This window comes from Heloderma suspectum, chromosome 6 (genome assembly GCF_057233095.1).
Source record: "Heloderma suspectum isolate Gila_16-S chromosome 6, 16-S_ref, whole genome shotgun sequence".
NCBI lineage: Eukaryota > Metazoa > Chordata > Lepidosauria > Squamata > Helodermatidae > Heloderma > Heloderma suspectum.
This window is the reverse complement of record NC_139463.1, coordinates 104,362,709-104,390,096: the sequence shown is the minus strand read 5'-3', so window position 1 is coordinate 104,390,096 and position 27,388 is coordinate 104,362,709. Positions and strand designations below refer to the sequence as shown.

General features: G+C 46.8%; 1 protein-coding gene across 6 annotated transcripts in view; it reads right to left on the bottom strand.

Annotated features, from left to right (window-relative positions):
* The window catches only part of LOC146342238 (uncharacterized), a 62,502-nt gene that overhangs the window by 23,420 nt on the left and 11,694 nt on the right, over positions 1 to 27,388 (bottom strand). For 3 of the 6 annotated variants that reach the window (XM_084805972.1, XM_084805971.1, XM_084805976.1), the window contains 11 exons: positions 26,456 to 26,626; positions 25,320 to 25,402; positions 23,174 to 23,351; positions 21,543 to 21,634; positions 20,813 to 20,885; positions 15,560 to 15,642; positions 13,690 to 13,774; positions 11,957 to 12,052; positions 9,267 to 9,512; positions 5,302 to 5,544; positions 3,092 to 3,319 (listed from right to left, as the gene is read on the bottom strand). In XM_084805972.1, the coding sequence (XP_084662098.1) occupies positions 3,092 to 3,319; positions 5,302 to 5,544; positions 9,267 to 9,512; positions 11,957 to 12,052; positions 13,690 to 13,774; positions 15,560 to 15,642; positions 20,813 to 20,885; positions 21,543 to 21,634; positions 23,174 to 23,351; positions 25,320 to 25,402; positions 26,456 to 26,626 (1,578 nt within the window). The remainder of the gene's footprint in view (positions 1 to 3,091; positions 3,320 to 5,301; positions 5,545 to 9,266; positions 9,513 to 11,956; positions 12,053 to 13,689; positions 13,775 to 15,559; positions 15,643 to 20,812; positions 20,886 to 21,542; positions 21,635 to 23,173; positions 23,352 to 25,319; positions 25,403 to 26,455; positions 26,627 to 27,388) is intronic. The other 3 variants (XM_084805975.1, XM_084805974.1, XM_084805973.1) reach the window with 2 other exon arrangements.

The following is a 27,388-nucleotide window of genomic DNA, read 5'->3' as shown; positions in this document are numbered from 1 at the left end:
GAGCCCATGGCCTGCTGAGACCCCAGCCTTTCGAGAAGAGGGGGCGCGTGTCTCAGAGGAGGAGGCTGAGTGCCCCCCCCCCCCAGTCCCAGGGAGCAACGGTGCCAGAGGAGGCAAGCCCAACTCAGAGAACCTCAGGGGAGTGCCAGGCTGCAGCAGCGGTCTACTTTGGAGCAGAGGGTCTCCTCATGAGGAGGATTCTCTGCAATCGAAGTGAATGATGGCAGCTGGGACTTGGTGGGGCTCTGGCAGCTCCAGGACAAAAAGCCCAGAATAAGCCTACAGGAGATGCTGGAAGCAATGTCTGTTTGACTCTAGCTCCAGCCTGCTATCCTGTCTGTGGACACTGCCTTCTGCTTGAGCCCCTCTCTGTAAGTGACCTTGGCTACATTTGACTACTCTCTCTCCATAACCCCTTCAATCTGTACTGCCTGGCTTGCTATTTGTTACTCTGGATCTGACTTGGACAGTTTGTGGACTCTGGCTCTGCTTGTTCCTCTGTTGTACCTTCAGCCACTGATTTGCCAGCCCTGCCTGTGAACCGGGGAGAATGGGACACCTTCTGCCTTCCTGGTGAACACGTGTGGGCTAGACGTTTCACTCCAGACAGACTGTCTACTGCACTGGTCTTACACTGATGGGGATGCTATCACTGGTGCAACCAATGTTTTGTTGAAGGTTTTTTGAGATTGGGCCCCATCTGCACAGAGACGCTTTTCAATGTGATTCCGTTTAAAACTGCATTTTCATCAAATCGGATTTGTTCCTCCCGTGGCACACGCAACCTATTAAAGTGGTGTATATAAAAAAAGAACCACTTTTGTGTGGCAGACTGCATAAAAAACTGCATTAGTTCGGGCAGATGTGGGTGGAGTCTTGTGGCATCAACAAGCATCCTTAAAAAAAAGTAATTAAACTTATGCACAGGTTCGCTCCTCCAGATGAGTGAGATCTGAACCAAAAGACACAGCAGTTTCCTTCCCCACCCCTCTCTCCACTTCATTGCTGAGTAATTTCAATGGAAGACAATGGGAATTACTTCTGAGTAGACACGTTTAGGGGGCCATTTTTAGCGTGCTGACTGTAAGGCTCATTTGGGGAAAAACAAAAGATGATCAGCGGAGGGTGAAGTCAACTCCTCTCCTCAGGTCCACCTTTTGATGATGCAACTTTCCCTTCCTCCTATCAGGCTGCTCCCTGCCCAGCTGGGACCAAAGCCAGTATCGCTAGTTGAGGTCACACAGACTCCCAAACCGCATTGAAGCAGATGCAACGGGAAAATTCGTCACAAAACTACTTTGCAAAAATGTGGGGTTTATGGCTTGAAAATCCATGGTGGCTGTACACAGGGGGGGATGTCATGTGCCACGAGTGTGTGTGAGCTGCAGTAGCATTGGAGTAAATTCCCTCTGTAGATGGGGCCTAGACGGGGAAAAGCAGATGGAGAAAGAGAAAGATAGAGGAGATGGTAGAAAAAAAGCAAAGGGGGAGACAGATGTTTTAAAACTCAGATGGGAGATAACCAGGGGATTCCTCTCCATACCTCTTCTTTCAAGCCAGGGGGCAGGGCTTGGGGAGGACAATGGGCAGGGCCCATGGAGGGAGCCCAAGCCTCAGTGGACTAGATGGGGAACCTCCAGAGACGGGATTTCACCTGTGGGCTGGAAGTTCCCCATCAGTTTAGCCACCGATGTGCACTGGGAGTGGAAGCTTTTGCTATGGCCCCAACTCGTATACGACGTTCTACTGGACAGGATAGCCAGGAGCGGGTGTGAAAAATTTACCATGTGAGTGTCAAGCTTCATGGTGAATATGACATCTAGCCCACCTCAGCGGTAGCAAGTATGTGTTCCCAGTACCTTCCTCTTATGACTCTCTCTCTCACAGTTTATGGGAGCACCAAGTTGTCATTGTAATTTGGTTTCTATTTACTTGCTGGATTTTAAAACCAGCATCCCTCTTCTTTCTCGCATAATGAGGAAATGCCTGTTCTGAGATGACGCCTGCTACCACATGCTTGCATCGTTTAAAAGCAAAGAAAAAACAAAGAAATACTGTGTTTATCCATAAGCAAATATACACAAATTTAATCAATACATTAATTTATTAGTCATATGAGTTTTGGTTGATTAATTAAAATTTATTTAAATGAGTTGCAGCCCTACTTCTAAGCAAGACCATATTTCTTATGGTGCTTCTAGATGACTATAGTAATTGAGGGAAGGCAAGCAAACATTTGGAATCAACATTCAGAGAGACACAGAGAGAGAGATTTTCACTGGCCAGAGTATTTAAACCGGTCTGCCTGCTTGATTAGAGAACTAGCATACCCCAAGAAATAGGCTGGTGGTGCTGAAACATCCCTGAATCAGAGTCAGACTTGGTTTTCCTATTCTATTCCTTTTCCTGTTGATAAAAACAGAGATCTCAACCAGAATGTCTGGTTTGTCCATGTGCAACACTGAGTCATTTGTCTGAGAAGGCAGATCAGAAGGGACGGTGGAATGAGTGCCCCATACCCTCTCACTGCCATCTCCAAGAGCCACCCCCCCACACAGTGCTGCCTGAGTCTTGACTGAGCCCGCCAGCCAGCCAGGGCCACCTGGCACCTGCTCCTGGCAGCTGCCTAGCCAAGCACTCCACGGCCAGCCTGGCCTTAACTGGGCTATAGAGCAGTGCTCCCTACTACTCCAAGGGATCACCAGTTGGCTGCCACTGGTAGCCGCTTGGCTGGCCGCTCCACAGACAGACTGGCACCTTGCCAACCAGACTGTGGGGCACTGCTGGTGGGGCACGTTTGCTTCTGTTTTAAGTGCAGCAGCTGCTGCACTTTAAACAGAAGAAAAAGCAAGCGGCAGCTGCCGCTGAACCAGGCACTCCAAGGCCACCGGTATCTAGCTAGGCCTGCTGCAGCAGGAACACCAGACGAGGCAGCATCCGCTCACAGACTGCTGCATTCTAAGGATGAGCTACAGTTAAAGCTAGGAGCAACCTAGGAAAATCAGGCCTGGATCCTTTGGTTTAGTTGGGAGTTCTCAAGCCAAATCTCTAATTCAAGGAACAGTTATTTTTCCTGACACCATCCACTCACCCTCAAGTTCTGCAATAAGGGGTCCATCCGTTTTCTTCAGGATGGCGTAGAGATGATCCTTCTGCTTCCTGTCCCACTTTGGCACCAGAGTGAACAACTGTTTCATTTTCTGCTGGTCTGAGCCCTCCATTATCTGGGAATGCTCAACTTGGAGGCGTCGTAAGACGGCATCAACCCTGGAGACTCGATGAATCAATTCCTCCTGGTGCTTTTCGATAAAATGCTCCTCTGACAAGAAACACCTTGCAACCTCAGTAACTGTATTCTGAAGCTTTAGAATTCATGGGAGCTGGGAAAATTACTCTGTGCTCTATATTAAGAGGCCTATATAAAACCCAGTAATGATAAAGGCAAATTTTCTATAACTGCCGTGGAGACTGCTTTAGTCACCCTGTGGTTTGACCTTGGCCTAGAGAAAAACTGGTGGAGTGTGTCCCTATTGGTTCTCCTTGACCTCTCAGTGGCTTTCAGTACCATCGGCCATAGTATCCTTCTAGGGATGCTGCCTGAATTGGGAGCTGGAGGCATGGTTTTACAGCAGTTCTGCTCCTATTGGGATAGCAAGTTCTAGAAGGTAGTACTGGGGGACTATAGCTCTGCCTCATGTTGACTATATTGTGGCATCTCTCAAGACTCTGTTTTGTCCCCCATCCTTTTTAAGCCCTACATAAAAACACTGGGGAAGGTTGTCCAGTGGGATGAAGTGATGCGGCATCAATATGTAGATGACACTCAACTCTACCTCTCCTTTTCATCAAATGCAAGTGAGGCAGTAACTAACCTGAACTGGTGCACTGACTAGGTAATAGGCTGGATGAGGGCCAATAAACTGAGACTCAATCCAGACAAGATGGAGTTTCTGTTAGTAGGTAGATCATCTGTCCGGGTAAATGGCGTTCAACCTGCTCTAAGTAGGGTTGTAGTCCCCTGGAAGGAGATAGTCTTAGTGTACTCATAGATCCAGCTCTGTCACTTGAGATCCAAGTGGCCTTAGTGGCATGAAGTGCCTTTTGCCAGCTACAGATACCTGGCTACAGTTATCCATGCACTGGTAACCTCCTGCCTGGATTACTGCACTATTGCATTAAATGTGGGGCTACCTCTGAAGACTCTCTGGAAACGTCAGTTAGTGCAGAACAGAGCAGCAAGGCTATGTACCGGAGGTGGCTATTTCAAACGTATTCCAGTGCTACATCAACTGCACTGTTGCCAGTTCCATTTCTGGGCCTCACTCAAAGTGCTGACCATTAAAGCCCTAAACAGCTTAGGAGCAGACTACCTAAAGGAGCACCTTCTCCCATACATTCCTGCCCCATTGCTAAGATAATCTTTGGAGGCTCTGCTCTGGGTACCACTGCCCACCATAATGCTACCTGGCTGGTTACCAGGGAAAGAGCGTCTCTGCAGTGGCCCCAGTCTGTGGAATACCCTTCCCAAGGAGATCCACTTAGCATCTTCACTGTATACATTTATATATTTATATCTACACCAGCCTAAAATCCCACATTTAAAATAGGGATTTCTGCTTCCGTTTTAAATGCAGGATCATGACAGACATGTGCTTCCTCCCCCCCTTCCCCCCCTCCTTTCCCCCCTTATCTGAGTCTTTGATATGTTTCATTATACAGCTGCTAGATGACACTGTGGTCTAGCTCCTATTGTGCGTTTTCCTCTTATTGTGAGGGAACTCAAGCAGAATTTGGGCGCTGTAATTTGATAGCTCATCATCCCCTATCTGTTTAAAAATGGAATAAAGGTCATTTAGTGCTGGAGTTGCCCTGGAGGTTGACGATGTCATCTAAAGGACCCACAAACTTCTGTGAGTAACCAGTTGCAATAGCAGGGTATTCTCCATGTGGAGAAGCCTTAGAAGTCAGGTCAAGACCTTCCCCTTCCAGTAATCATTTAATCTTTCACCTGTTGCTCTGATTATTAATGTTGCTGCTGGCTCTTAATATATTTAATACTTTAATGTTTTAATATTTTGATATTTTCTTTAGTTGTATTTATTGTTTTGACTGTTGTTTTGTTTTGTTTTTAATGGAAACTGTCCCAAGGGCATTTGCCAGTTGAGCAGTATATAAATGAAATAAATAAATATAACCGTTTAGTTGAACAACAATGGGAATTGTTCAGGGGATGCCCCTTACACCTTCATGTGAACTAAAGCTTCCTAAAGTCTCAACATTACTGTTTGCTTCTAGATTTACCTTCAAGCATTTCAATGACGTGGCTATTGGTCTCTGCCAGCACTCGGTACAGGTGGTCTTTCTGCTTGCTTTTCCACTCCTGCTCCATCTGGAACAGTGCTTCCATTTTCATCTTCTCTGTGGCACAATTAAGGAGAATCTCATATTGCTTTTCATCCAGTGCAAAACCACGAAGCTCACCCAGGGGGACCTCGGTCACTCGTTCAGTCAGCTCCTCCTTATGCCTGTCCACAAAATGTCCCCCTGAGAAGAGAGATACATGAAAAACACATTCACAGGCTTTGATATTCTCAAGGGTTGTGTGTGCTTTTTTGGCCATATTTTATTGTATTATTCAAAAGATTTATATACTGCCCTTCAGCAAAGCTTTCAGGTAAAACAAGATAAATACAATGTTAAACAGCAACGTTAAAATACATTAAAAAGCCTGGGAGAATAAAAATGTATTTGCCTGGCACTGAAAGGTTGGCGCCAGGTGGGCAGTGATGTGGGGCAGAAAATTTCCAGTGCTTTATTTTTCTGTGGAAAATTTTCCATTTCATAAGTTCGTTAGTAAAAACGAATGTATGCCAATTGCAAATGCAATATTAGGCAAGATTGGCAATTTCAGGCAAGATTGGCAGTTTCAGAGCTGTAATGGTTTTCAGGTGATTATACCTAGCAAGTATGTGTGAGAATACATATATGTCACATCTGTGTCTCAGAGTGAAATGGAAGTGACAAATGGTGACAGCGAAACTGAAGGTGCCCCAACAACCTTAATGGAAGAGAGTGAACTTTGTTGAAACCGATGAGTGGTTATCAGTATTTCATGCACATTTCTTTGGTTTGCTAAAATTAGTGTGTTAACAGTTTTCAATATCTGTTGTTGTTTCTTACACTGTAGGGGTAATTACATACTATTGTTTTAAAATTTTACAAATATCCCCCCCCCCCCCAGTTCTACATAATATAACTTTTAAATCACATTAAATGTGCAGTAATTCTCCCCCTCAAATATTTCAGGTCATATTTTGGGGGACAAAAAATTAACATGGAGTACTTCGTTTTAGCCTTGTTTACGAAATATAAGTATAATAACCATGCTAAATTAATTCTCTCCACACTAGGGCATCAGAACATTTTCCGATGCAAATTTTGTATGCAGATGACCCTATATAAATTTACCAATTCAATATTTTCTGGAAAAACCACATCACTGCAGGTGGGCCATCCTGTGGAGGGAATTCCACAAATGGGGCATCACTACTTAGAAGGCTCTCTCTCTCTCTGCTCACCATCCACCTTACCTCAGCTGGGGGCGGGGGGCTGGAAAAGGGACTCCAAAGATGACCTCAACACAAGAGCAGGTTGGCATGGGAGCAGGTGTTCCTTCAGGTAGCTGGGTCCTAAGCTGTATAAGTCTTTAAAAGCTAAGAACCAGCACTTTGAACCATGCTTGGAAATAGACCAGAAGCCAATGAGGTTTTTTTCAGTATTGGTGAGATATGTTCCCACAATCAGTCCCATTCAAGAGCCTGGTGGTTGTATTTTAAACTAATTGCTGTTTCTGAATTGTCTTCCAAGGCAGCCCATATACAACACATTGTGGTAGCTAATCCTAGATGTTATCAGAACCCAGATAACTGGGCTCTGATAACATCTAGGATTAGCTGCTACGAAGTGTTGTATGTGAGGCTATCTGTCCAGGGGAGGCTGCAACTGGCACACTGACCTTGTGTACTGTTTTCTTTCTTCTAACCTTGTTTGGATTTTTCTATGTGTTGGATCCAGACTAAGGCTGCAGACCTATACCTGCCTTCCTGGGAACATGCTCTATTGAACTATGGGACTTACGTTTGAGTAGACTTGCATAAGATTGCACTTAATTAGTTGACTGGCTGCCAGATAGTTGAACTTACTTCCCACTGAAGTCTGGGAACACTGGAGAGTCCTAGTGGCAGGGGTCCCCAACAGGGCTTCCGAGGGTGCAGGTGCGCCCTCAAGGCCTTTAACTGCGCCCTTGTGGTGATGTTTATGTATACAAGGCGTGTCTGCTAACTTCTGGTCGTTCCATGTTTTTAAGTCTACGGACCTGGTTTCTCTATAATTTTGAGTCTATGTACCTCAACTTGCCATTTTGACATGCCCCCTTGCTCTCTGATTGGCCAAAGTAATAGGTTACAAACTGGTGTCCTCACTCCCATTCTGTGCCTGCTAGAAGTGGGTATGAGTGGTGGATGGCTGTGTCAGAAGGGAAAGGTAAGTCTTCCCCTTGAATGCAAAGTGGCAGTACAGGGATGGGACCAAGTGGGTTGGGGTCTTTTCCATCTGAGAGGGGAACACAGGCAAAAAGAGACCACTGCCTGCCTGCTTGCTCACCCTCCTATCTGCATTGGGGGGGGCGGGGTGCTTGGTCTCCAACCCTTTATTTGTGTGTGTTGGGAGGTGTGGTGCTTGTCCTCTGTGCCGTTCTGTTTGTTCATTGGGGTGGGTGGGTAAAGCAATGGAATTTCCAGCCTGTTCACTCATCTACCTCCAGGCTTTTGTGTTTGGGGTGGTGGTGATGCGGAAGCATTTCCCATTCTCCCCCATTGCTGCCCGTCTTGCGTTTGCTGTGGCACTCTGGATGTTGTTTGGTGGATGTGGGGAGTGCATGCAAAGTTAAGGATCTTGCCGTGTGCTCGCTCACATGCCTGCGCTGTCTTTGTTCATTGCGTGTGCTAGATTTCTGGGCTCGCTGGCTGCCCCACCCAGCCCCATTTGTTTGTTTGCAAATGGCAGCAGAGGCCTTTTATGGAGGAGGGGGGAAGCCAGAGCATTTCCCTGCTTGTTTGCCCATCCGACTCCTTTCTGACCTGACGACCCCCCCCCCCCCCGTGGCCATTTTGTGAGTAGCCACACACATGAGATTGCTTGTTTCCATATATTTCTAATGAAGTAAAAATGTGGTCTGCCACATGAGCAGGAAGGAAAGGTGGCGGAAAGCTCTTGGATGGACCTCTGCTTACCACTTGCGCTTCCTACTGTGCCTGGTGACATGGCAATATATAAGTATCTTAAGTAGTTGTACACAGTGTGAATTAATAATTTTATCCAAGTATCTACACTTATTTTCTTGACTTTACTTTTGCACCAGGTCAGTCACATTCACGGGGAAGACGTCTGCATCCCCCTACCAAGGAGGCATGACAACTATTCTATAAACCTAAGCAAAATGGGGAAAGCAGTAATATTTGGAGGTTTCCTGGCATTTGTGTAGTTTTTCCCCATTCTCAAAGGTTGAAATGCCTCTCCTAAGGTTTAGTCATGGCATTAAGAGCTTTAAGCTAAAATATGCAGGTACTTTTGACCCTGCCCCCTTTGCCTTTGGCCAGCTCCCTTTTGCCTTCAGTGCTGTCCACCTCTGGAATGCGGCCCCTGTGAGCTTCTCCAAAACGAAATCTGGCCCTCGGGCTGAAAGAGATTCTGTACTCCTGGCTTTGAGGAGTATAACGTTCTCCTCCCCATCCCATCCTTACAACAACCCTGTTGAGGGGGCATGACAACAATTCCATAAACACATGCAGCAGTTTTTATTATTTATATACTACCTTTTTATCCTGAACTTCTCTAAGAAGTACACTGTTCTCCCCACCTCACCCATTTCATTGTCGCAACAACCCGATCAGGTAACTGGGGTGAGAGATTGTGACTGGCTCAACATCACTCAGTGACCTTCCCTGCTGAGCAGGTTCAAACCCCCAATCTGCTTACTAATTAATGCACCACACTCTCTGTCAGACATCCCCCGTGCTCCCTGCTTGACAGCAGATGCTGTGAAGGCCTTTGAATCATCGCTTTCCTGGTCCCAAATCCACCGCAGCAGATGAAGGACTGACATTAGGAACTGATGCCAAGATTGATCCAGTGGTTGTTTCCCTTCTGGATGGGCTGAGGATACAACTGCCAAGTACTGTAGCCCCGCATTAAATATTCCACTTTACCTGCAAGCTGAAGAATAAGTCGCCTGTTTGTTTTCTTTAGGATACGGTGCATCATATCCTTTTGTCCTGTTTTCCAACCTGACACCAACTGATGCAGTTTCTGCATTTGCTGCTGACTGGTCCCTTTGATTTCGGTAATTTGTTCAGCTGTTACTAGGCCATTTATCTCCGCAGAGTCCAATACAATATCTATTCCATTAGTACGTCGAATAAGCTCTTCCTGGTGCTTCTCAATAAAGTGTTCCTCTGAGAAGAAGTGGCAAAGAGACAACCACTAGTTCATACTGCAAAGCCCCAAGTAAGAAAAGACCACCTGGTCCTTCTTTAGCCTCCTTTATGGAGCCACTAAGTCCCATGGTACCATGTCTGCTAATGAGGGACATAATCCATTCAAAGTGAAGCATTTTCAAGTACCACTGATCAATGTGAGTAAAAGTACTTCTCTTTGGGTTGACTGGTCCCCACATAAATACATCTAAAATAAAAAAATACAAACTATCTAAAATACAAGACATAAAATTCAAACTTAATGGCCAACCTATAGTTTGGCTATCATGAACAGGCTTTATGCTTGCACACCCCCTACTCCCCTTGCATGCTCCCCTCCCTTGCTTTCTGGGTCATGATAACTATGGTTTGTTGTGAAATCCAACTAGGGCAAGCTATGGCTATTCCAAATCAAATTTTGCATAATTTTCATGTGCATTAAAAAGGCATTTTTGTACATATGTTTTTCAAACATGCATATTTTTCCAAGTGATTTTCCCACTGAATATAAGGCTTCTCTGCACATTTTTTCAAATATACAGATTCTTGTGTACATTTTTCAAAATATACACTCACCATTTCAAATGTATGCTTTTTTGCATGCTTTTTTGCAAACTGCATTGCAAACTTCAGAAATGTACAGATTTTGATGGCAAACTGCTTTCTGGTCCATCTTTAGGTTCAGGAAGCAAATATTTAGTAAGTTCACATTGAAATGTGAACCATACAAATTTCTCACTCCATCACTGTGTGTGTGTGTGTGTGTGTGTGTGCGCACGTGCACGCACATGTAAATGTACGTATCAATGATACAACTGCCTGTATGCTTGGACTATCTTGGTGAGCATGGCTCTGGGGGCTCTCATGCACAAAATTACCACTATACCTCTGCTTATAGTTAGAAAATATACTGTCATTAGACATAAATTTGTGATATTATTAGAATAAATTAGAACTGCCTGGCATTGGAGGGTGGGAGGGACAGCCAAGCATTAACCCACCACTCTTAGCAACAGCTAGGACTGAACCAATATGGCTGCTCACAATCACCACCTTCATTTACACTTACTGATGGGATGGAGGACCAAAGTGGATTGTCCAATATTTGTGTGTGGGGGGCAGGGGGATTACCATAGTGGCAGCCAGGGGAGTTGCTAGGCACTTAAGAGATTTAGGATACAAGCATAAAATTTGCATATACTTATTTATACCTATATGTACAAATTTAGAAATAATTACTTGTATTTAAATTTCACAAAAGGCAAAGCCAGCCAATCAATTTCTCATCCAAATCACCTCAAATAAAATAGATTATTCCATTAATTTCCACCCCATCCCAGAGCATTCCAAATTGGTAGCTCCTCTTCATTTAAAATTAATTTGTGTGTGAAAACATGCAAAAAAAGAGGGTGACTGGTGGGATTTTTCATGAGTCCATCCCCCTGTCTGTCTGACTCTCTCTCTCTCTCTCTCTCTCTCTGTCTCACACACACACACACACACACACACACACACCACTAATAATGGCAACTTTGCACCAAAACGGAGTTTCAAAAATTTGACAGGAGTTCTGTGGAAAGATCTCGCTGTCTCCCTCCCCCCCCCCCTTTCCTTGCTCTGCAGTTTCTGGGGTTGTCTCTCCATGTGGTGGGACTTGTGACTTTTCCTCCAAAGGCCAACACATATGCACACAGAGAGGAAGATACAAGCATAAGCTAAGAAGCCCCACACTATGTAGCACAATCCAGGGCATGGAGACGCACGAAGAGCAGGGGGAGCCGTACCAGACACACACAAGACCAGGATTTAACACACACTTGGAATACCTGGAGAAGGACCTTTTGTCCAGATTAAGCCCATCAGGAGGGCAAAAAGCCAACTTTTCTTTCTCTCTTGCTTTTCTACTCATCTCCCCCACCTTCTCTCTGCCTTCTCTCCCCCTCTTTCCTGCTGGAGAGTTGCTCCCACCCCATGCAATTTCGCTTAGGGACAAAAAGCTTCAACTGGCCCCAAATGGAGGATTTTTTTTCTAAGCTTAATTGCTGGGGGGGGGTTGTAGCACCCATGCGGGGGGACATATACCCCTTCCCACCCCAACTGCAATCCTCCTAAAAAATCTCCCACAGATCTCAATAAAGTATCGAAAATATTCCCATTGTCACCAATGGAATTTTTCTGCCCAAGTTTAATTGCCCTGCAGAGCCAGGGGATTTTAGCCAGCCCTATTGTAAGCATCTCCATGCCTAGGCAATTCTTGGACATTTTTCCTTCCCACTCAGATTGCAAGATGGGTGAACAGACGTGCTTTCTGTGGGGAAAAATACATCATATATGAACCAAATCAAAGAAAGCTTCTGACATTCTGTGGATCAGCGTGTTCAGTTCATCAGGGCAGCTCACAGGACAGTTTATCCACTACTCACCAACACCAGGAGAGGTCTTAAGGTTTCTCGGTTTGCTTGCAACCACAGTAAACGTTTTCTGTTTGAGGTAGTTACCACTTCCAATTTGGAGTCCATCTGGGAAAGAGAGAAGAGGCTGTTTTCAGTCTGCTTAATAGTGAGGGAAGGGGCCTTCAGGCAAGGTAGGTGGAGAAGGCCTACTATCAAGAGGCAGCAGAGAAAAATATAGGGCTGGAGGGCCTCTCCATCAGCTTTGCAAAAAGGCCGGCTCCATTAGGTCCCAACTGTCCCTCAACCGTCATCTAGCAGCAGCGGTGGTGTAGTGGAAGCAGGGTTCACAGGGACACAGTCCAGCACTTTTTTATTAGTTGGGACGCTGACATCATCTGCTCCCCACCTCCCAGATTTCCCAGTTTCCTCTGAGCTTAGCAGCAATTCTCACGCAGTAGCTGGGGCAAAATGAGTTTTCCCAGCAATTATATGTGGTTCCCTATTGTAATTCAAGAATTTGGGGGAGAAGAAAACTGCTAGAAGTGGTTTGTTGATATGGATCAACACAGCTGCCTGAATTTTTGCACTCTCCTTGGGGATGTGGCTATGGGGGCTGTCATGTTGAATGCCTGCACTTCAAAATTACCACTACACTACTGAGCAGCAGCCATTTCATCAATCTGCAGAAGAGGGAGAGATGAGGTTGCAGGACCCCCTCCACCAGCTCAGCTCTGCTGAGACACCACCTCCATCTGTCTCCTCCTCTTCTTTAGCTGTTTCAGTTCAAGCTGGTCATCATCCTTGACTACTGGCCATGCTGGCGGGTGCTGATGGGAGTTGAATGTAAAAAGAGTTTTATACTGCTGTTCCTATAAAAGTTCACAGTGGTTTACAAGGAAAGAAATATCTACAAAACCAACACAATAGTACAAAAATTAACTAAAAAATATAAAATAACACCAATAGCCAAGACCAGGAACCAATGTAAAGAAAGCACAGAACATGTGGGTAACGGGTCTTCAAATGCTTTCTCAAAAAGGAAGATATTTACACACCTCTGAAAGGACAGCTAGGAGGAAGCTATTTGAGCTTCTCTTAGGAGAGAGTTTCAGAACATTGGGGCTGGTACTCAGAAGGCCCTGCTCCTTGCAGAGACTAACCTAACATCCCCATAAAATGGAATCTAGAGAAGGATCCCATCAGGTGATCTCAAATCCCAGGGAGGAGACATTCCTGGGATAATCAGGAATTGAGCCGTTGAAGCAGAATCATAGAACTGGAAGAGATTTCAGAGGTCATCTAGTCCAGCCCCCTGCCAATACAGGAAAATCCACTCCTACAGCACCCTTGATACGGGGCCATCCAGCCTCTGCTTAAGACCTCTAATAACAAGAGTCTACCACTTTCCAATCCAGTTTGTTCCACTGTCAAACAGCTCGTACCATCTGGAAGGCCTTCCTAATGTTCAGTTGAGATCCCCTTTCTTCTTCTACCATCATCATCGTTTCTATACCACCCCATAGCCGAAGCTCTCTGGGCGGTTTACAGGAGCTTGGACCTGTTGGTCTGGGTCCTGCTCTCCAGAGCAAAAGAAAACAAAATGTGCTCCATCGTCTATGTGGGAGCCCTTCAAATATTCATGTTGCACTGGACATTCTGTTGTTCAAGCTTATGCCGCACTGTACCATTCTAGATCGCTGCTGGTTGTACCACTGAATGAGTGTGTATGTGCTTAATTTGTTTGTTTTTTGCTAGGTACTCACGTGAAACTCCTTGGTTAAAGAATGGCAGGAAGGAGTGATCCCAGCGTGTAAATCCATCACCACCTTGGTGGAGGCCGTAGAATGGCTGAAAAATAATGCAAGGGGTGGTGGTGAATGAGACAGAGAGAGAAAGAAATGGGTGAATGTATATGGAATGTGAGAAAACTGCACCCCATGCACCCACACGTTTCCTTGGTCAACAAAGTAGCCCCACGTTGCCCTGGCCCTGTTTTGTATTATGAAGCATCTGACCTCACTCCTTGAAGAGAGCTCTTTTTCACCGTTTAACCCACCCATCCAGCTACTGATGTAAGCAACTATCTGGCATAGGTCAATTCACAGGAAATTTCTCTAGCACTACAGTAAGGCCCAGATGCTTCATAGGGCAATACATGACCAGGACAACATGGGGCACCCATGTGGGTGTTGTCAAGGGCTCCTTGGAGGGCTCTCTCAGTCTAATCCAGTAGCCAAGTCCAGACACAGACAAAGGGATTATTTTCAAAGCTTTATTCTTCTTTTACAACTTAACAGCTCTACAGGTAGCAACTAGATCTGAGCAGCAGCATCCCTATGTCCTAAGTTAGAACAGTTGGTCCCCGTTTGAAAGGCAATTACTGGCAGACCCCTGAATATAAGGACTAGGGAGAATCCCTCCCCTTTTCCCTTGGATCCTCTGGGCGCAACCGTTCTTTGAGCGCCAACCGGGCGCCATGCCTCCTTTCCGCGCTCTCCATTTGGCGCCGCTCTCTGCGTCTGCGCCACGCATCCACTAAGTCTGCTATCTCTGCTCGGTCACTCCCTGGACTGCTTTCAAGTCTAGGAATGCTGGTGGGAGGAATCTCCACCAGCTGTGGGCCCTGGGAAAGCGGAGTGCGCTCCTCTCCCAGGAGCGACTGCTCTTCCTCAGAATCAGAACTACTCTGGGATTCTATGGGCTCAGTGTCCACCCTGACAGGTGTATGGAGGGTAAGTTGCAAGCAAGCACAATTTGTGACATTGCATGACATCATAACAGATTACAGAAGTAATCAGTTAATGCATCAGCCTTAGCTTCCAATTTCCTGGTTTTGTGGAGCTTGAGCCAACATGAGGTAGCCTTAATTCTGGTCTTCAACTGGCAGGTTTGGGGTTAATTGAATATAATATAAACTGTTGATAACATCCCCTAGAGGCAGCCTGCTGAGCAAGGGGAGAGAGGAAAAGTGGGGCTATTCCACTGACTCTGCTGAGAGACCAGCTGCCTTTGACCCTCCATCAACAGTCACCTAGCAGCGGCCATTCCATCAGGCTACCTGACCTGTTTCCATCCCAGCTGGTCGTTACAAGAATTGTAACTTCAAAAACTACTGCCTATGTTTGCTTTTTTCCTCCTCCCTCCTGTTCTATTTCTCATTTTATGCCAAGTCTTCTAGATTGCACGGGAATATCTTTATCATTACTATTGATCTGTAAGCCACTCCGGGAGTCTTTTTGGCTGAAGAACAGGGTAATAGTCTATGTGCGTATGTGTTGAGGGTGGGGGAACTTGGCCGGTGATTCCCAATATAAGAAGTCTATGACCTTCATGCATGCCCTGCTTGTGGGCTTCCCAGAGACATCTGGTTACCCACTGTATGGAACAGGAGGCTGGATTGGTCTGATCCTACAGGGCGCTTCTTACGTATGTTCTTAACTGGGGTGTTCTACTTAGTCAATATTTTTGAAGCAAAATGTCAGAGGGTACACAATTCATGCAGGCCTATTACGAGTGCTTGAGAACGAACCAGAAAAGATCCCTTAAGGAAGTTTTCTTTTTCTTCTTTCCCAGTCCTCTATTATCCTCCAAACTTTGTTATCCCCCACCCCCAAAGCTTGCCAATTCCCTTACCTGTGGATAGTACAGGGATCCAGAGGAATATTTTGGGTACGTTGGGAAAGCATAACTGTCAGAAAGGGGGCGTGGCTTGCCATCTTTAAAAAGGAAGGAAGCAGAGGAATAAGCCACATCCCTTTTCAAAGGGAAGTTTCTCATGCTTAGAGCCTATTATCATCGGTCTTTGTGGCAACTTCCCCACGGAGAGTTCCTTGTAGGGGGGTTGAGATTAACCTTGTCACAAGCTGGAAGCACGCATGAGGGGCACACAGGCTTGTGATGGCCAGCCCCGATCCCTGCCGCCACCACCCACCAGCTCCACTTCCAGGGTCCAGATGAAGGGGCTGTACACACACACCGACATGTGTGCATAGGGTGCTTGTCGGTGAGGGGGAATCCAGAGGGCCAGATCCAGTTTTGGAGAAGCTCTCGGGGGCTGCATTCAAGTGGTAGGTGGGACCAAAATACCCCAAATATGAGCACATTTGAGCTTAAAGCGCTTTCTGCCAGTAACTATGCTTTAGGAGAGGGAATTCAACCTTTTAGAATGGGTGGAGAAATGCCCCCAAAGCCAAGAAACCACCAGACAACCTGGGGTCAGGGGAAGGGGTAGGGCATGGCAAAGGGGCGTGGCCATCTGGGGAAACCTGGAGGGCCGAACTGGGACCAACAGAGGGCCGGATTTGGCCCAAGGGACTGAGGTTCAACCCCCAATGTGCAGCTACTTTATGGCCATCCAACCTGTTGTGACCAGCTAGCAAGTCAGAGGGCTAGCCCTGCTCTACAGCTGAACCCTTGTAGGGTCAAATGCTCCACAAGCTACAAAGAGTTATTGTATTCCCCTGACAGGTTCCCTGAATATGGGATGTAAAGCTTCATACCAATATAGGGCAGTTCACATGCTTCCATGCCTTGCTGCTTTGGGGGCAGTCTGGGAGTCTCACATCCTGCAGGCCTTTCACTCAAGTCCCCTTCCCAATGGGGAAAGGCTACAGTGTTTATAGAAGGATGCAGAGGGTGGATAAATGTTTTTCTCCTTCTCTCATAATATGAGAACTCAGGTGTACCCCATGACACTGATGGGGAGGAAATACAAGGCCAGAAAAGGAAAAAATGGGTTTAGTTTAGACAGGGCGAGCGGGGGGGTGGGGAGGAGAACCTCAGGCCTGAGGGCCAAAGTCAGCCCTCTGGGGTTCCTGAGAGGGCCACTCCCCCTTCCCCAACTCCCCCCCCAAATACCAATCTGTTAGTGGTTTCCTGGCTTTTGTGTAGCCCCCCCCCCCATTCTAAAAGGTATAAATGCCTCTCCTAAGGCTTCATTACTGGCAGAGCTTGAAGCTAAACTATGCTGGTATTTTTGGTCCCACCCACCACTGAAAGTGCCGAAAGGACACTCAGCTGTGGATGTGTCTGGTGGTGAAAAGAAAATCCGATGCTGTAAAGAACAATATTGTTTAGGAACCTGGCATGTAAGATCAATGAATCAAGGTAAGCTGAAGGTGGTCAAACATGAGATGGCAAGATTGAACATCGACATCTTGGGAATCAGCGAACTAAAATGGACAGGAATGGGTGAATTTAATTCAGGTGACCATTATATCTACTACTGTGGGCAAGAATCCCTTAGAAGAAATAGAGTAGCACTCACAGTCAAAAAAAGGGTGGGAAAAGCAGTACTGGGGTACCATCTCAAAAATGATAGAATGATCTCAGTACGAATCCAAGGCAAACCATTCAACATCACAGCAATTCAAGTCTATGCCCCAACCACTGAGGCCGAAGAAGCTGAGGTTGATCGGTTCTATGAAGACCTACAACACGTCTAGAACTAACACCAACAAAAGATGTCCTCTTCATCATAGGGGATTGGAAAGCTAAAGTAGGAAGTCAAGAAATCACCGGGATAACAGGCAAGCATGGCCTTGGTGTACAAAATGAAGCAGGACAAAGGCTAATAGAGTTTTGCCAAGAGAACACACTGATCATAGCAAACACACTTTTCCAACAGCACAAGAGGCGACTCTACACATGGACGTCACCAGATGGTCAATATCGAAATCAGATTAATTATGTCCTTTGCAGCCAAAGATGGAGAAGCTCTATAAAGTCAGTAAAAACAAGACCTGGAGCTGACTGTGGCTCAGATCATGAGCTTCTTATTGCAGTATTTCGGCTTAAATTGAAGAACGTAGGGAAAACCACTAAACCATTCAGGTATGACCTAAATCATATCCCTTAGGAATATACAGTGGAGGTGACGAATAGATTTCAGGGATTAGACCTGATAGACAGAGTGCCTGAGGAACTATGGACGGAGGTCCGTAACATTGTTCAGGAGGCAGCAACGAAATCCATCCCAAAGAAAAAGAAATGCAAGAAAGCAAAGTGGCTGCCTGATGAGGCTTTACAAGTAGCTGAGGAAAGAAGGGAAGCGAAAACAAAGGGAGAAAGGGGAAGATATACCCAACTGAATGCAGAGTTCCAGAGAATAGCAAGGAGAGACAAGAAGGCCTTCTTAAATGAACAATGCAAAGAAATCGAGGAAAACAATAGAATGGGAAAGACTAGAGATCTCTTCAAGAAAATCGGAGATCTCAAGGGAAAGTTTTGTGCAAAGACGGGCATGATGAAGGACAAAGAAGGCAGGGACCTAACAGAAGCAGATGAGATTAAGAAGAGGTGGAAAGAATACACAGAAGAACTATACAGGAAAGATCTTAATGTCCCTGATAGCCATGAGAGTGCGCTCACTGATCTTGAGCTGGACATCCTAGACAGTGAAGTCAAGTGGGCCTTAGGAAGCATTACTAACAACAAAGCTAGCGGAGATGACAGTATTCCAGCTGAGCTATTTAAAATCCTAAAAGATAATGCTGTTAAAGAGCTGCACTCAATATGCCAACAAATTTGGAACTTTCAACAATGGCCACAAGACTGGAAAAGGTCAGTTTACATTCCAATCCCAAAGAAGGGCAATGCCAAAGACTGTTCAAACTACCGTACAATTGCGCTCATTTCACATGCCAGCAAGGTTATGCTCAAAATCCTACAAGCTAGGCTTCAGCAGTATGTGAACCGAGAACTACCGGAAGTACAAGCTGGGTTTCGAAGAGGCAGAGGAACTAGAGATCAAATCGCCAACATTCGCTGGATCATGGAGAAAGCAAGAGAATTCCAGAAAAACGTCTATTTCTGCTTCATTGACTATGCTGAAGCCTTTGACTGTGTGGATCACAACAAACTGTGGCAAATTCTTAAAGAGATGGGAGTACCAGACCACCTTACCTGTCTCCTGAGAAACCTGTACGAGGGTCAAGAAGCAACAGTAAGAACCAGACATGGAACAACCAATTGGTTCAAAATTGGGAAAGGAGTATGACAAGGCTGTATATTGTCGCCCTGCTTATTTAATTTATATGCAGAGTACATCATGAGAAATGCCGGGTTGAATGAATCACAGGTCGGAATTAAGATTGCCAGGAGAATTATCAACAACCTCCGATACGCAGACGATACCACCCTAATGGCAGAAAGCGAAGAGGATCTAAACAGCCTCTTGTTGAGGGTGAAAGTAGGGATGTCAGAGAATTCCGCGACGGATCTTGGTGAGGCCGAATGCAAGTGCATTCGGCCCCCCGAATCCATTGCGGAACGAGGCCCCCGCCTCCCCCAACCCATGAAAGTCAGGTGGGACGAAGCCCCCGCCCCACCCCACCCCACCCCATGAAAATCACACGAAACGGAGCACTTACCTGCTCCCGTCGGCACCAACTTGCGAATGGCGGCCGCCCTGCCATTCGCTTCTTCTTCATGGCCGTGATAGGCTACGTAAATACATACGTAGCCTATCACAGCTAACACAGGGACGCCTTTTGCGTCTCTGCAGAGGCCGTGATAGGCTACGTAAGTATTTACATAGCCTATCACAGCAGGCTTAAAAAAAAAAACAACCGCATACGCAAATGGCGGCGGCTACAGCCGCCGCCATTTGCGTTCCTTATTTTTGGCCATCTTAGTCTATGTAAATATTTACATAGACTATTATGGCGAAAATAAAGGGGAATGCAAATAGCATAGCGGGCGCTATTTGCATTCCCCTTTATTTTCGCCGTAATAGTCTACGTAAATATTTACGTAGACTAAGTCGGCCCAAAATAAGGAACACAAATGGCGGCGGCCGTAGCTGCCGCCATTTGCGTACATTTTTTTTTTTTTTTTTAACCCAGAGCCCTCCGCGGCTGGAAATCCGGCTGCGGGCAGCTCTGGCCTGGGCCCGGCCAGCTGCTCCAGTCCGCAAAGCACAGCCGTCCGTTCGAGGATTCCGGGAGGGAGGAACGGAGCGCCTCCCCCCCCGTCGAGGATTCCGGGGGGAGGGATGGAACGCCTCCCCCCACCACCATAAACATAATCCGCGGAAAGGTAAGTGACTTTTGTACATCCCTAGGTGAAAGTGGAGAATGCAAAAGCTGGTTTGAAACTCAACATTAAAAAAAACTAAAATCATGGCATCTGACCCCATCACTTCCTGGCATATAGAAGGGGAAGAAATGGAAGCAGTGACAGATTTATTTTCTCGGGCTCCAAGATCACCACAGACGGTGACTGTGGCCATGAAATTAAAAGACGCTTGCTCCTTAGGAGGAAAGCTTTGGCAAACCTAGACAGCATAATAAGAAGCAGAGACATCACCTTGCCGACAAAGGTTAATATAATCAAAGCTATGGTTTTCCCAGTAGCAACGTCTGGCTGTGAGAGCTGGACTATAAGGAAGGCTGAGTGCTGAAGAATCGATGTCTTCGAACGGTGGTGCTGGAGAAGACTCTTACGAGTCCCCTGGACTGCAAGGAGGTCAAATCAGTCCATCCTAAAGGAAATCAACCCTGAGTGCTCATTGGAAGGACACATACTGAAGCTGAAGCTCAAATATTTTGGCCACCTAATGCAAAGAGAAAAGTCACTGGAAAAGACCGTGATGCTGGGAAAGATTGAAGGCAAAAGGAGAAGGGGATGGCAGAGGATGAGATGGCTAGATAGCATCACCGATGCAATGAATATGGACTTGAGCACGCTCCGGGAGAGAGTGCAGGACAGGAAGGCCTGGCGTGCTATGGTCCATGGGGTCACGAAGAGTCGGACATGACTGAATGACTGAACAACAACAACCACTGAAATGCAGCCCCCAAGTGCTTCTCCAGAATGGAATGCTGAATGGAGTAGTCCCACAACAGAAAGGGATTCTAGCCCCCATTGGCAAGAAGGAAGAAATACCTGTGGACCTGGGCCAAGTCTGGCTTTTCGCCGTTGAATAATAAGGCCGTTCATGATCTGGATGCTCAGCCCCCTTGAAGAGAAAAGCATTAGAGTAATTGGAGATGGTCCCACATTTGAGACCCTTGAAGCATTCTGTTCACACAAGTAGTTTATGCAGTGACAGCCTATGAAATGATGCAAATTTCCTCAACACCAGTGGTACCATCATCTGCCTTCTCAGGCTCACACTAAAAGGGCTGATGGTGACACAGCCAACCCTTCCAACATGGGTGGGCATGAGTGGTGCCATCTTAAATTATTCTCTGGAAGCACTGCCCGCCATCTTGGATTAGATCAAGCATGAGTGACACAGCCACTGCACGTGTGCGCCAGGATTCAAGAGGCCGTGTGCTCAAGAAGAGCTCTGCCAGGAGCAAATTTGGAGCTGATGGCCCCTCATTGCCCAGCCGAGAGACTCACTGAGCCCTCACTGCACATTCGTCACCCACTAGTTCCTACAGCAACCTCAGCCAAGCGGCCTTCCGATGAGGCCCCTACCAGCTTGCGCTCGCCCTCTCCTATGTTTTTCTGACTCAGCCTTCCCCAATCTGGCACAATCCAGATGGTTTGGGGGCTATAGCTCCCATCAACCCAGCCAGCATGGGCAAAGACTGGGTGTGATGGGAGTTATAGCTCAAAATGTCTGCTCTAACCTACCCCACTCTACCCAGCCTCAAAGTGTCCTTACTTTTCTGCTACAAGCGCTGTACCTACGATGAAGGGTCATGAAAGGTTTCCTTTCCGGCTTTGCTTTGAAAAAACCTCCTGTGGGTGTAGCTTCTGAGAGAGAGAGAGAGAGAGAGAGAGGGACAGAGGTGGTGAATGTAGACAACCCACTTTGCAGAGGGAACGGCATCACAAGATGATGTTTCCTCACCATTGACCTATGATAAGGGCAGGCTTGTCCAGGTCTACACACACACACCCCTTCCCAACTGCTAAGTGTTCCCTACCAAAATGCCCCCCCCCCCAACTGCTGCCCCATTCATAGGATGTGAAATTGGAGAGGGGGCATTTTGGGAAGGCTGGGTGTGTGAAATGTAGGGTAAACTTACCATACTGTCCAATTTGAGTCCAAATGTGATTGAGGGCAAATATTCCTGCACTCCCTCCGGAGCCTTGTTGGAGGTGGGAGATGGCTTCTGCTAGCAACCAGAAGAACAACTGCTGCCTAGACCACAAAACAGTATATAGGGGAGGCCCTTCTAGACTTGCCACATTTAGTGGAGATAGGGAAGAGCCATGGCTCAGTGGCAGAGCACATGCTTTGCATGCAGATTGGTCCCAAGTTCAATCGCTGGCATCTCCAGGTAGGGCAGCTGGGGGAAAAAAATCCTGCCTGAAACCCTGGCAAGCTGCTGCCTGTCAGTGTCAACAATGCTGAGCTATATGGACCAAGGGTCTGAGGCATAAGGCAGCTTCCTACATTTCTGTCTCATGATGACTCGAAGGAGGACCTCTTCTGAAGGAATGCCTTCTCCAGGATGGCCCCCACGCTGTGGAATGACCCCTCCTTAGAGATCTCACAGGCACCTACAGTGCAGGTGTACCTCCTCATGGACCCATTCCCGGACACAGGTCCTTAGCACCTACTGTATTGAGTTCTGGATATTTCTTATAGGGATTTATGAGAATTTCATTTCTGCTCACAAAACATGCAAGCCTGCCCTGTTCGCAACCCCAAACACCAAAAATGTTTGCAAATTATCAAACATGAGCTCATGTTTGATATGTGCAACTTTCCTCATTCTGTTTGCAGAAATTTCTAAATCACCCCTGCTTTAGTCTATGCAGAAAATTTGCCCAAACTTCGAACTTTGCCCAAATTTGGGGATATTTGTGCAACTTCCATGTTTGATCACTGTTAGTTTTGTGCAATTTTCCCATTTGCACAAAATGAGCAGTGATCACAAACATGAATGTAAATTGGGCACGAGACGAGTGGCAAGTCGATGTTCAGAGAATGTTGGCAAGCTTGACCATCGCTCATTTGCCCATCTCTAATTTCTCATACATTTACTGCTGCTTTATTGTATTGGATTTATCTTGCGAAGAGCCTTATTATCATTTATGATGAAAGTGGATGAGGATGGCGGGGGGGAGGTAAAGGGGGAAGCTTCATTACACCTTTTGTCTCTGCCCTCGAGCTCCCACTTTTTCTGAAAAGAACATTCGGTTCAGCCCAGATAAGCCTACTAACATCTCTTTCTCTTTCCCATGTTGCCATGCATTTCAAGAAGGATTTGGGCAGAACTTATCCTCAGGCAATCATATCCTCAGAAGTGGAAAAAGTTCAAAGCCCCCATTCCATTCACTCACCATTTTGCCTGGATGGACGTTCCTCCAGGTGCAGCATATTCAAACACTCCTCCAATCCAGACGAAGAGGGTAGCTGGTATTCCATTTTCTCAGATCTTGAGGAGGCAAGGATGACTCCCTGTGACGTTGAACCCAAGGGGGGCCTTGTATCTTTTAAAGGACAATGGTTAATCCGCACCTTTGGGAAGGACAATAAGACGTTGTCCTACTGTCAGGACAAGGAATAATGGGCCCAAGTTACAGGAAGCCAGAAGTTACAGGAAGCCAGATTCCGGCTGAACGTCAGGAGAAACTTCCTGACTGTTAGAGCAATACGACAATGGAACCAATTCCCTAGGGAGGTGGTGGGCTCTCCCACACTGGAGGCATTCAAGACGAGGCTGGACAGCCATCTGTCAGGGATGCTCTGACTTGGATTCCTGCATTGAGCAGGGGGTCTTGTAGACCCCTTCCAACCCCACTATTCTATGATTCTACATCCATCCATCCATACAGGCATCCGCAGGGGAAGGATGCCGTTAGTATTAAGACTGTTTCATTGACTCAAGTGGCTCTTAAAGGAGATGATAGATAGATAGATAGATAGATAGATAGATAGATAGATAGATAGATAGATAGATAGATAGATATTTTCACATTGCAAAAATGGTGCTGTTTTTTTAAAAGATCCTGAGGGAACAAAGTCTTGAATGCAAAAAGAGGATGTCTCTGGCAATGCGTATTAGCTATAGGCCAATGAAAGCCAGCTGCAACAACAGCAAGCTATTGTCTTCATGCCCTGCTTGTGGGCACCCCTGAGCCATCTGGTTCCTCACTGTAGGAAGAAGGATGTTGGACTACTAGGTCAGGGGTGAGAGATATGCAGACCGAGGGCCACAGGTGGCCCTCAATCTAATTTCAAAAGCTCTCTGCAAGTGATCAGTTCACACTCCTGGGAAGGGCCATCTGTCCTTCATCCGGCAGCCTGCTAGGCAGGGAGGAACAAGGAGAGAGAGAGAGAGAGAGAGAGAGAGAGAAGGGGGTGGCAGAAAGAGAGAGAAAAAGGGGTGGCAGAAAGTATGAGAGAGAGGAGGTGGTGGCAGAGAGAGAAAGAGATAAATCAGGTGGCAGAAAAAGAGAGGGAGGAGTGGAATAAGAGAGAAAGAGAAAAGGGGGTGGCACAAACAGAGAGAGAGAGAGAGAGAAAGAAGAGAGAGAGAGAGAGAGAGAGAGAGAAGGGGCAGGGAAAGAGATACATTATTTGGCTCCACCTCCTTTTGGCTCTGGCCCTCCCCACTGCTAGCTTCAGCCCTGCCCACCTCTGGCATGCAACCCCCTAACTGATTATCCTGAAAGGAATGCGGCTCTTGACAGGAAAAACAAAAAGGTTCCCTGCTCCTGGACTAGATGGGCCTGTTTGTGTTCTTATGGGATACTTTTGTTCCTTCCACAGGATTAAAGATGGGACAAAACTAGCATGTTCAAAAATGTGAGCACCTTGTTTCCATAGATTGGCCCCAATTCAATGTGTGTATAACCCCACCCCCACCACTGAAACAGGCCCTTCATTGAATTGGGGCTTGCACCCAATTTCTGCTGCCCAAACTTCCTGCAAGTCCTCCCTCCACCCGCCCCAAGGAAGGGAAGGGCGGTAGCGGGTGGCGAAGGCCACCCATGGAGACTGGCTAGAAATGAGGGCTTCTCATTTCCGGCCGGGCTCGTGGACCATCTTCTGGGTGCTGAGACAGCCTTCCACTGCCGAGTACCTGTCCCCCTCCCCCAGGTAGGGCTTTTGCCCTTAGGGAAGGTGGAGGAAGGACTGGCAGCAAAAAAGGAGTGACAGCAAAATTGGAATGCTTGAAAGCCATAATGTATTTACAGTGGGCAACTTATGGCTCTCCAGATGTGTTGGCCTACAACTTCCATCCCCTCAGCTAGCATGTGCCAGCTGGGGGTGATGGAAGTTGTAGTCCAGCACACCTGGAGGGCACTAGGTTGGAGAAGGCTGCTATAGAGACAACCAGAGCTCACTGAAGTGAAATAGTGAGGGGGAGAGGGGAAAAAAATGGGCATGTCTGCTGCGGAGGAATGCAAAGCACAGCTAGGGCATTATTGCTGCCGGTGGCAAGAGTCCAACTGAAATGTCAGATGTTTCTCTTCCCCTTACCAGAATGTCCTGGACTTCTCGAACAGCAGCCATAATCTTTGGTTTGTAATAGGAATACACCCTCCCCGTCTCTTGGCTGCAACCTGAGCAAAATGGAAAAGAAAAATGAGGAAACCACCTTGTAGTACATCCACTTTGCCACACAGCCCTCAATCCATTCACGAGCGGAGGTTCTGCATATTCAAAACTGCACTACGGTTACGAATGATGCAACCTTGTCATCACACGTGTGCAGAAACAACCAAAACAGCCATTGGCTTTTAAAATGCAAAAATGCCATCCGTCGTGTGCTTTGACCAGTTCCTGCCTCCTTGTGACCTAACTCGTTACCCAAAGGGCAAGGCATCTAGCTATGGGGGCCGTGTTTCCATGCTGTAGTAGGCACAAATTGCTGGAGGCGTTGCTTCACAGAAATGGGTAACCATGAGAAGACATGCTTGGGGTCTCGGCAAAACCCACAAGCAGCAAATGAAGCAGCCCAAACTGTAGTAGCTTAACATGAGTCAGGGTCCTAAGTTTGAAACTTGTGTTCAGCACCAGGGCTCAGCCCTGGAACACACAAAGAACTAATGGATGACACAGTGCCTTCGCCGTAGTGAGCACCATGGCTCCAGATCCTGTGCGCAGAACTGAACTGGGAACAGCCTGCCTGTCTCTTTTCTGGTTGAAACCCTCCGCTGCCTTGGGACGGTGACATGAGCATACCTAGGTTTGCATCAAGGTTCTTTTAGTATATTTTACCCGTGAGCAGAACTGTGCATTAGTAAGAAACATACCCTTCTTGTTTCTTATGTGTACATTCCACCTTTTCTCCAAGGAGCCCAAGTGGCGTACATGATCCTCCTCCTCTCTATTATATCCTCACAACAACCCTGTGAGGTAGGTTAGGCTGAGAGTCAATGACCTTCCCAAAGTCACCCAGTGAGCTTTATGGCCAAGTGGGGACTAGTACCCAGACCTCCTGAGTCCCAGTCCAACACTCTCACCACTACACCACACTGTCTCTCTGTGCTTCTGCTGAGTCAGAAGGTTAACGTACTAGACAGATATGAATATCATTACCATTTTAACAAAAGGAGATTAAGCTGTCGCTGAAGCTGACCTTGCATCAGTGGGCAAAGTGTCACATTTATTACCTCGGAAGGATGGCCTTTGGTCCCTGTTGTTCTGCCAGCACCGTTTCATGAGCCCAACCATGTCTCCCAGCTTCAACACATTATCTGCCTTCTCCAGCTCCTTTGTGTTTGGCCTTCTGCCTTGAGGGATGAGCCTTCTGAAAAGGGAGCTCGTATTGCCAGGGTGGATGTCTGACCAGGAATGGATACATCAGTAGTAAATACAACATGCCAGAGACTCACAGATTTGTACATTTTAAGGGCAAATTCACACCCATTTGCCCTTCCATTGTTATCCATTGATGCGGGGTGCAGAACTTTAGGTCCAGGGGCCAAATCTGGCCCTTTGAGGTCCCAATCCAGCCTTCTGAAGTTCCCCAGAAAGCCATGACCCCTTCCCCAGGCCCCACCCCAATTTCCTCATCAAACCACCTATCATTTCCTGGCTTCTGAACCATTTCCCCCCATTTTAAACAGTTGAAATGCCTCTCCTAAGCCTTAGTTCCTAGCTTCTTTAAGGTAGAAGGTATTTTTGGTATTTTGGCCCCACTCCTTTTGTTTTTGGCCCCCACACAGATGGAATGTAGCACCTGAGAGTTTCTCCAAAATGGAATCCAACTCTCAGGCATTAAGAAGTTCTGCACCCCTGACCTGATGAGATTGCAGACTTTTCTGATCACCACACTTTTCTCACACATTTGTATCCCATCCTAGGCTAGCGTGTAGAAGGGTCACCCAGTGAGTGTCATGACCAAGCAGGGATTCAAACACTGGCTTCCCCAGTTAAGTCCAGTGCTCTCTCCAGACCAGCACAGTGACCCTTTTCGACGTAGTGGTAGTTCACACATCCATTTGACTCCCCGATGGTGGAATGATCTACTCAGGAAGACTTGCCTGGCACTTACTCTGATGGCATTTTGGTGCTGGGCAAAGACTGCCACACCAAGCCTTTTA